At 54.4% G+C, this 9609-nt stretch overlaps 1 protein-coding gene across 1 annotated transcript; it reads right to left on the bottom strand.

Moving 5' to 3' along the window:
- Window positions 1–4927: 4927 nt before the first annotated feature.
- FEZF2 (FEZ family zinc finger 2) lies at window positions 4928–8792 on the bottom strand. The gene is given in 6 exon segments (XM_012650157.1): window positions 4928–5491; window positions 5494–5591; window positions 6482–6614; window positions 6820–6954; window positions 7301–8204; window positions 8556–8792. Coding segments are annotated over 5 exon segments (1374 nt in total). The 5' UTR covers window positions 8147–8204; window positions 8556–8792; the 3' UTR covers window positions 4928–5329.
- Window positions 8793–9609: the final 817 nt, after the last annotated feature.

The following is a 9609-nucleotide window of genomic DNA, read 5'->3' on the forward strand; positions in this document are numbered from 1 at the left end:
GTTCAAAAAAGGAAACATTAAAATGAGGTGGTTTTGTAAAGCCAGATGAACAGCTATGAGAAATAATTTAAATATTTCAGGACTTGTTCCACAAAGCCTTGGTGTAATCAATGTCTTCATTTCCTTGCCAACTTCTGCTCCATGCAGAATTAGGAAGGCAGTCACCTGAGGGCGAGGGTTTTGAATGGTCACTAGGACAAAGGAGAGTAGAAAAACTAATGTGAGCTGGTAACATATGGTCCCCCCAGGGGGTCTGTGGGTCTAAAAGAGAAGGGAGTGGTTTGGTGAATGCCAGGGGCTAAGTACCAAATTATCAGAACTTTGGAGGAACCCTCAAATGCTAGCCTAACACATTTTTCCCCTATGAAAGAAACATCCAGAGGGTGGGAGGTGGGGGCACCAAGAGCTTCAAATCAGCACCTCCAAAGGCCTGGGGCCGGTGGCTGGAGTTTGCTCTGCGATAGAGAGGCCACCTTTCCACTTATTTCCTAACTTATGTCCTGTTGAGTTCTTCACACTGTCCACTGTCCACCAATGGGCCTGGCCATGGCTCCCTTTTCTTGGGCTATGTACTTTCAACCAGTTTTGAGCAGCCCCATTTCAGATTGGCCTTTTTATGTTTGATATAAAGAATAGTTGTTGGCCAATTTCATCTTTTCATCGCTGTTCTCTAGGCCTGAATCCAAGCAGTTTGTCAGATGCTCATTAACTCCCCCTTTGGCTCTTTCTAGTGTGTCTCCTAAGCTCATTGTGCCAAGAACTAACGCTTTCTTTTACACGATTCTCTTTCTCTGCTCCATCAGGGAGACAAATTACTTTCCAAAAGGGATCGCCAGGGATGGTTTAATGAGAATTTCTTTGGGGCTAGGCATGGAACGCAATGTAGTTAACATTCGGTGGACTTAATTGGACTTTTCTTTTCTGCCTCTTTTTAAAAAAATCTGAAGCTATCCTGTTAATCTCTCATTTGTAATCAATTGTGTTGACTAAACAAAAGTCTAGGTCGTCTTTTCTTCCTGTCCCAGACAATCCTTTGTTGCCTCTAAATGCCTCATTCTTGAGTGATCCTGGTCGCGTAGATGGGCCCGATTGTTGACAGTTCATTATTGCGCTTTTGTCCACTTAATCTTTCTTGCTGTGTTTTGCATGTGCATGCCTTAATGAGCTCCGTTGGCAATTAACATGTTTCTAGGAGCAAACTGGTTGCTCAGACGTTTGAGAGGGAAGTGCAGGGAAAAGGGCAACGCAGCTGCCTTGAGGTTGTTTATTTCCCAGCGTTTTCTCAAGACTCCTGTCCTCTCTTTGGCAGCTCCCTCCGACTCTGCCTCCTATCACTCCCCTTCCCTCCCCCTGCCCATTCACCACCAGCACACCTGGACACCTTATTGCTGTAACTCTTGGGCCTGGCTCAGGCGGTCGTCTACCCTTTTGTGAGCCAAACAGCAAAATGGGGACCATATAGACACACTTCTTTGGCCAAGGCAAGAACGAGCACAGTGTCCCCCAAAATGTGTCTGGATGCTGGCAACTTTTCTGCGTCGCTCTTTGCAAAGAGGAACCTCTAACCCGCCTAAGGCAATAGGACTGTACAATCTGTTATGTACAAGGCTGTGGCTTTGGAAGAAGGTTTTTTTTTTTTTTTTTTCTGAGTCTTGCTGGCAAGATTGCTGAAGTGTGAGCAGTCATGGACAGAACAAACATCTTGTAGGGGAAAAAATAATTGGAGTCTTTTTTGTGTCTGTGACAGGATTCCCCTCCCCCGCAATTTGATTTTTTAAAAATATTTTTTAAGGGCGGCCTGTTCAATTTAATCAAGGTTAGAATATTAATATGCAGCTGATGACTACCTTGTTTAAGTCATTTATTAAAATTGTAAACTATAAGCCATGCAAACAGTTTAATATTAGGAGGGGAAAAATATCAGAAAACAGAGCCTTTCACCCATCAATTCCGATGCATGGTGAATAACTAAGAAGTATCCCAGCTATGATGGTTACTGAAAGGACTAGTTGGCTTCAGAATATGTGCTGGCTGTGAAAGGTGTTTAGCAAGTAATTCAGGCAGAAGTTTCCGTTTCTCCTCCCACCACTTTTCAGGTGAAGGAATCCTTTCCTCAGTCGCACACCTGAAGGAAGCAGATTTCTTCAAACCTGTGGAAAGCGGAGCTAAGTCTAGTAGATGCGGAAGAACTCTGTTTATCCACAATTACCGCCAGATGTGAACCAACACCTTCTCAGGTGAGAGCGATTGACAGAAGCTGGCGTGAAGGTTAAATACAATCAGCTTATCAGGAAGCAACCCCAAGGAGATTGATGTGTGCAAGAAAGCCTGCTCAGGTATGCCTCCAAGCCAATCACTCCACTGCAGGGATGAGCAGTCCCAGAGAAATGACTTCTACTCTAACCAAGAGTTTCATTGTGTTTGCTGCTCAGTTTGCAAACAAGCAATCTCTACGCCTCTTCAGAACTGTCAACCCAGAAATTTCTCCAGTTTTATGAAATGAGTGACCCTTTGAGTCTCTCTCCTGTAAAAATAGACTTGCTTAAAGAAAGTTCTCTTACTTGATCGTTAGAAAGTTATTTCCCTGGGTGGGGGTGTCCCTTCTTTTATTTATCTTAAAGAGAATTTGACCCTGATTTCCACATGCAGGCCAATTTTTACGCTCACTTCTTTAAGAGGATGCTTTTGCACTGGATTTCATGGTGCCTGCCCCTTGCCCAAAGTTCTGGAGCTATTTAAGAAGAATGTAGGCTTGCCCTGACCATTGTGTGGTCTCCAAGAAGCGCATCTGCAACGGATCCTCTCCAGAGGAAGGAAAGGACTTTGGTTGAGATCACTGTCATAGGGCACCCAGGATCTCCCAGACATGTGCGGGGGGTGGGGGGAGGGGGAGGCGCTAATAAAACGCTGTATGAGAACAAGGGAAGGAGCTGACTCCTCGAACCGGCCTGCAGTCTCCCTGAGAATAGATGTCTGGGAGAAGCAAGGCGATATTTTTATATCCTTCGCCGCCAAGTCCTCCTCGCCCATCCTGGGGTTTCCTGGGGTTTGTGGCATCCACCGAGATTTCGGAGTTAAATCTGCATATTCCTCTGGGTCCCAATCTCCCCTCAGCGAACTGCAGCCAGAACGAGCTAACATTTAAATTCCCTCTCGCTTCCTCTTCCCCCCTCCCCTGGCTGCGTCTTCCTAGACTTGGGGGGAGGAGGGGAGGAGGGGAGGAATACAAAAAAACGAGGACGCTCTCCTTTCAGGAAATGGAATTCTAATGTACGCGTTCCTATTTCTGAATCGGAGGTACTAAAAATACCCCCGCGACAGCCTGAGGAAGCTGTCGCCGTCCTCTGTGCAAACAAAATCGACAATTCTCCTTCCCTGCGCAATGGGTCTGCGAATTGGGCGGGGGCCGGGGACAGAACCGTAGGCAGTGACCAGGACCGAGCTTCCACCCTGCCCTCGGGCATCTTTCGCTGCGCCCCACCCAGAGATTCCTCCTTCACCGACCAGGACAGAAGGCCGCGTTAGTCTCCTAGAAGCCCGGAGTTCGAATCCTTGCTCCTCGTAGCCTGGGACCCTGGGCGTGTTGTTTAGCTTGTCTCTGCCTCTATTTCTTCTTCCATAAAGTGGGAATAATCACCCCCAGCTTGCGGGTTGCTGTTAACATTCGACAGAATGTATGTCAAGTGCCTGGCATAGAGCAAGCGCTCAGGAAATGGCAGATTTTGCTTGTGGAAGCCACTGGCGCGCTCACCACTGAGCGCCTACTGTATACCAGGCGTGGGGCTAACCCACACTCAAGTCACTTTCAGAGTTACTTGGTGGGTTGTCCTTTGCATTAACCATCTTTCCCCCCAAATAACCGGCACCTGCAGTGTAAATTCGCGGGGGGTCAGCGCCCAGCCACCCTCGTCCCCTCAGTGGGGAGGTGGCGTGGAAGCGCACTCCCGAGCCCCGCGCCGCACTTCCTCCTGGCGCTGGGGAACAATATTCCAGAAGACGTGGGCTGAATCGCCGCGCGGATATTAAAAGTGTGTGTGGGGGGTTGGGGGGAGGCCCGGCGCGACGCGCCAGTAATCCGAGCTCTTGATTATCCAGATTCGGATCAAACGGGGCGGCGGCGGCCGGCCCCCTCCTGGGAATGATTAGATGATTAATGTAATGCTGTTTGAAGGGTCTCTGTTTTCTCTCTTAATTTGGGTCATTACTTAGAAAGCAAGCGTGAGATCATTTCACCAGCGTGCTCGGCGGCGGAGATAGCTATTCAGGAAATGGGCTAACTGAGCGGTAATCAGGACCCGGGAGGCGGTGGCGGCGGCGGGCTCGGGGAGCCCGGGCGCGCCCTCCCGCGGCAGGGCCCACGGTACCCGGAGGCCAGACCCAGACCAACAGCGCAGGCCAGCGAGCCCCGAAGCTCTGGTTGGGCTGGGGATCCCTGGCCTCCAGCTCTCGCCGCCAGGGGAGATTGGGAGCGCTGGTTACCCTGCTTAGGTCGCCCAGAGTAGGAGCCGTGCCTGCCCAGAGCCCCCCAGCAGGGCAGCGCCCCGGCTGCTTACCCTCGCGCGGCGCGCTGCTTGGCTCAAGGACGCACTCGAAAGCTGCTCCCCTGCACCCACTTTTAACCCTTTTCTTTGAATTTGCTCGCCCAAATAAGGCAACACCCAGAATCCCAAGCGTCTGAACAGTCTCCAAATAAAAACTTGGCCCCTAGTGGAGGCCGATGTAGGCCTTTTCGCCCTCGCTCCTGGGAGCCTTAACACACAATCGCTGCAGAAACACTGGTTTGTCCTCACCCTGGCCCCAGCGCCCCGAATGAAGTGCATTTGGGAAGGAAAACGCTATATACGCCTATTTCCTTCTCGTTCTTTCGAGTTGCTGAGCTGACCTCGCGGCGAGGGAAGGGGGGAAATAAAACGCGCACTAATGATTCTGTTTATTGAGTCATATATGTATATATTCCGTGTTGGCTTGTACAGGAGGATTTACATGGCTGTATAAAGATGAATGGGGGCGCTGAGCTCTTCTGGGGCGCTCACGGTGACAGGCTGGGGTTAAAACCGGCTGCCTGAGGAGAAGCCGAGGCCTGGATTAAATATGTTTCAGCGCACTGGATTTAAATAAGTTTCCTGAATATACAAAGGTGGGAGCCACGCGTTTGCTGCCAGTCATCGAGGAAACGTTTAGCTTTCCAAAAATATGCTGGTTTCGATAAATAGATTTTAGCCTCTCTGCTATAGTTTTTTTTTTTTTCTTTTAATTTTAGAAATAAGTTTATACGTGTGATCTGTTTTGGGGTGGTACGGGGCCGGAAGGGAGGGCAAGGCAGTAGCTCTCAGCTCTGCACTGTCCTAGTCAGGTCCTTTGTGGAGGGGGCAGTGGGGCCCACGCTGTCGTGGAGTTTGCGCACATGTTTCTTTAAGTCAAAGTTTCTGCAAAACCCTTTGCCGCAAGTGGCGCAAGTGAAAGGCTTCTTGTCGTTGTGGGTGTGCATGTGTGGAAGGTCAGGTTGTAGACTTGGTGGAAGGCCTTGTTGCAGATGGTGCATTTATACTGCTTCTCGCCGCTGTGGGTCAGCTTGTGGTTCTTGTAGTTCCCTACAAGAGACCAAAAAGAAAAAAGTAGGGGTAATGCAATGGAAGGGCGGGGGGGGGGCGGGGAGGAGTGTCCCAGGTGCCTGCGCAAAAAAAGAAAAAAAAAAAAGCTTGGCTAGTCGGGCGCGACCTCTTCGAGTGAAGAAGTTGTCAAACTTCGTATGCGTCAAGCCAGGGGCTCTCTCGACAGGACCTAGGGCTGAGTCCGTGGAGCTGCCCCGCTCGCCTGCCCTGCCGGGTACAGAGGCTCAGGCAGCGTCCCCCCCGCCGCGCTTCGCCGTCCGGGAAACTTCTGAGCAGCCCCCAGACTCCCCGGGTCTTTCTCCCGGCTGACGCCTCGCCGTAAGAAATTCGCACGAACCCAGGCTTTGTCCCTCATTTTTTTCCCCCGATAAAATTTTTTAAGTTATCCCCTCTCGGTCCCCAACTACCACCTGGAGATCCGAAAGTGCCTTGGAAATCCCGTGCTGGGCGCCGGGCCTGGGGACTCTGGGGACCGTACAGGCTTCCCCCAATCTTAAATTGTTCCCAGGAGGTGGATTTTGTCTCGAATTTTTTTCATTTGAAAGGGGAGTCCCGGCTACAAAGGGAACCTTTTTCTACAGGGCAATACCCTCTCCTTTTCCTACTTCCTTTCCCTCTGCTCCCTTCCTTCCTTCCTACCTCCCAAATTCGGAGCGTCCCGGTGCACCCAGCCTGCATACAGCGCGGTCTGCTAACCCCGCCGGAAGAGCTTCCACCTACACCCGGCACAACCCGATTCCAAAGAAAAGCTGCGCCCGCGTCTGCGGCTTCCGCGCTGCCTCTCTCCGGATCCCTCTTTGCCTTCCCACGAGCCGCGACCCGCCGGCTCCCGAGGTGAGGTGAGAAGAGGGCCTCACCCGGCACGTTACCTTTTTGGTGAAAGCCTTTGCCGCAAAATTCGCAGACGAAGGGCTTGTAGCCTGCGTGGATGCGGATATGCGTGTTGAGCGTGGAGCTGCGGTTGAAGGCTTTGCCGCACTGGTTGCATTTATGCGGCTTTTCCTGCGGAGAGGGGCGCGCGCACAATAAGGCCGAGCCCCTGGCCGGGAGAGGCCACCTCAGGAACACCTCCAAGGGACATTGCCCCCCAACCCCAGAGGGTGAGGGGGAATCCTTGGCCATCCTATCCCCAACGCCATCGCTAAGACTTGGGAGCGGGGGTGGGAGGAAGGTTCGCACCCGCTGGGCCTGACCAGGGGCCACGTACCTGGGTGTGGATAATTTTGTGTCTGCAGAGTGTGCTGGCCTGGCGAAAGCCCTTGCCACAGACTTTGCACACGAACGGTCTGGCTCCGGTGTGGACCGGCATATGGCGGGTGAGGTTATAATGAGCATTAAACACCTATGGAAAGACATGAGAGGACCCTGTGGTGCGTCCGTCCGAGGGCCTGCAATCAGCCCCTGTGGGTCACAGCCTACTTCCCCCAACCAAAACCCCCCTTCGGAAACCAGAGCCCCTTCCAGTTTGTAAAGTGTTTCCCAACCTGCTGCTTACACCAATACTGTGTGGCCGCTGACACGGCCATCCCCACTTTACAGAATAGGAAACTGAGTCCCAACTAGGTTCCCAATTTGAGTAGGCAGCTACTGGGCTGCTCCTCAGCTTGAGAAAGGGGCGTTCCAGGCTGCCCCAGGGAAGCAGCGGCTGCTGGTTGCCCCTCCCCGCCCCCGCGGACTCTGGGCCTCACCTTGCCGCACACCTCGCAGGTGAAGTTTTTGGGCTTGCCATCAGCCGAGCCCCCTGGCAGCTTGCTGTGGCCCTTGACGCCGCCGCGCTCGGCGGTCAGGCCCGAGTTCTCCTTTAGCACCTGCTCCAGCGGCGCCGGCAAGCGCTCCTTATGGGGATAGGGAGCCGGATGAGGGAACTTGTCCGCAGCCAGGCCAGCCAGCTTGGCGTTCTCCAGCAGAAAGAGCTTCGGGTGCGCAGCCAGGGCGGCGGGGGCCTGCGCATTGAGGAGGCCGGACGGGAAGAGGTGGCCGCCGAGGAGCTCAGACGGCGGGTACGCGGTCGAGTCCAGGTAGTTGAAGTAGTAGAGCGAGCCGCTGGCCGGCAGCCCCACGGCCTGGTTGATGACCTGCGGCTTGATGACCCTGCCTGTGGGCAGCGCAGACGGCGCCAGGCCCAGCTCGGCCTTGCAGCACACGCCACAGTTGGTTTTACACAAGCCGCTGGCGCTGCACACCGGAGCCCCCCCGCCGCCGCCGCCTCCTCCTCCTCCACCACCGCCGCCCGCCCGGAGGCTGCTTTTCCAGAGCTCCGAGTAACTGAGCAGTGTCTTTGACGGCACCTCGTAGCCTAGGGGCTGGAGAGGGATCATACAGGGCAGCGGCGAGCAGAGGTTGAGCAGTTTCTTGCTCTGGCTGCCGTCCGCCTCTAGCGCTCCAGGCCGGGGCTCAAAGGGCGCACGGGGCTCCGACGTCTTGGCCATGATGCGCTCGATGGAGAAGGCCAGCGTCTTGGAAGTGGCCGGCGACGCTCCAGCGCGCGGGCAGGCCGGGGGCACCATGGTCTCCAGGGAAGCTGAGCTTGCCATGACGCGCTGAGCGGAGCCGAGCCGGGCTGGGCCAGGGCGCAGCCTCTCTCCTCTAAGTCTGCATTCCGGAAAAGGCAGGGGGGAAAACTGCAATTTAATAAGCACCTAGTCGGACCCGGGTCACCCATTTGCATTCAAATGAACAGGGGCAGAACAAAGTGCACCCAAGGGTACCAAATTACCGCCCATTAACCCTGCGCGCAAAGGAACCCACCAGCCCCTGCCCTGGGACTTTGAAAGGGGGAAGAAGGGGGAGGGTTTACAAAGGAAAAGGAGGAGGGGGGAGAAAAGAGCCTCAAATTACCCCCCCTGAACCCTTCTCTGGACCCGGGCCTCCGCCACGCGTGCTGGGAACTGGACAGTGAAGGGGCAAAGTTAAAGAGGACCGGGAGAGCCACCTCGCATTTACCTCTTTCCCCCACCACCAAGGAGATGCGTTCCGAGCCATGCAGCGTGTCTCTTCTGTCACATTTTGATGGCAAACATCTTCCCCTCCGCGTGAGATCACTGTCTTTTACATTCAGCTGACATCACATGAAGTCACTTGAAGTGGAATGACATGGGCGGCGGCGCAGCTTCGGTAGCGGCCCCTGTGTTCCCCCGCGCCTGCCGGCCGCCGCCACCACCGCCCCTCAAACTTTAAAAGGAGGCAACTGGCGCCCGCGCTCCCCTCGGGAAAGTGCGAGCGGTTTGCGAATCGGGAAAGAGGGAAGAGACAGGAGGGGGAGGGGGAGGAATCGTGATGGTTTTGCCGGTGGAAGGAAAGGGGGGGGAGCCCAAACCCAAACCTAGGCAGAGTTCCGTGCGTGATTCACAACTTTGGAGGCCTGCAGGTTTGGGGGACGCGGGAAGGGCGGGGGGTCCCGGACGCGCCGCCGCATAGGGCCCCTGGGTGTCAGTCTAGTAGCCGAAGTATCCCTTAGCCCTCCGCAGCCGAGCTGGGCATCGTGCTAATAAACTGCCATTTACCCACGGAGCCGGCGCCAGCCCCGAACACGCGCAAATGATAATTACCTCATTAGGATGTGGCGCATGGACGCGGGCGCCGCGTTTGGAGGGGGGAACTTGTTAATGGGGAAATATTAATTTATGCAAAAGCAACGAGCTCGCCTTGGCTGGCGTCGGAGGTCGGGAGAGAGCTCCCGCCGCCGAAGGACGACCCCGAAGCGTCACGGAGAGCAAGGCCGCGCGCCGGGATCCCGGGGGCCTCGGCGCCGGGAGGGTGCGCCTCCAGCTTTCCGGCTGGCTCCGCGTCCGAGACTGGGGGACACTACACCAAGGGCCCGAAGACTATCTGAGATCCTAATCGATCAGAATTGCTGATTTATGATCGGGTTTCTGAGGCAAAGCCAGGCTCTGCTGCGGGTTTAGGGCTGCGTGCGGGGAGGATTCGGAGCGCAGCTCTCCCCGCTGATGGGTACTTACTGTTTGTATAATTGATAAGGTCCAATCTCCACCTGTTT

This window comes from Propithecus coquereli, unplaced genomic scaffold (assembly GCF_000956105.1).
Source record: "Propithecus coquereli isolate 6110/MARCELLA unplaced genomic scaffold, Pcoq_1.0 Scaffold1, whole genome shotgun sequence".
NCBI lineage: Eukaryota > Metazoa > Chordata > Mammalia > Primates > Indriidae > Propithecus > Propithecus coquereli.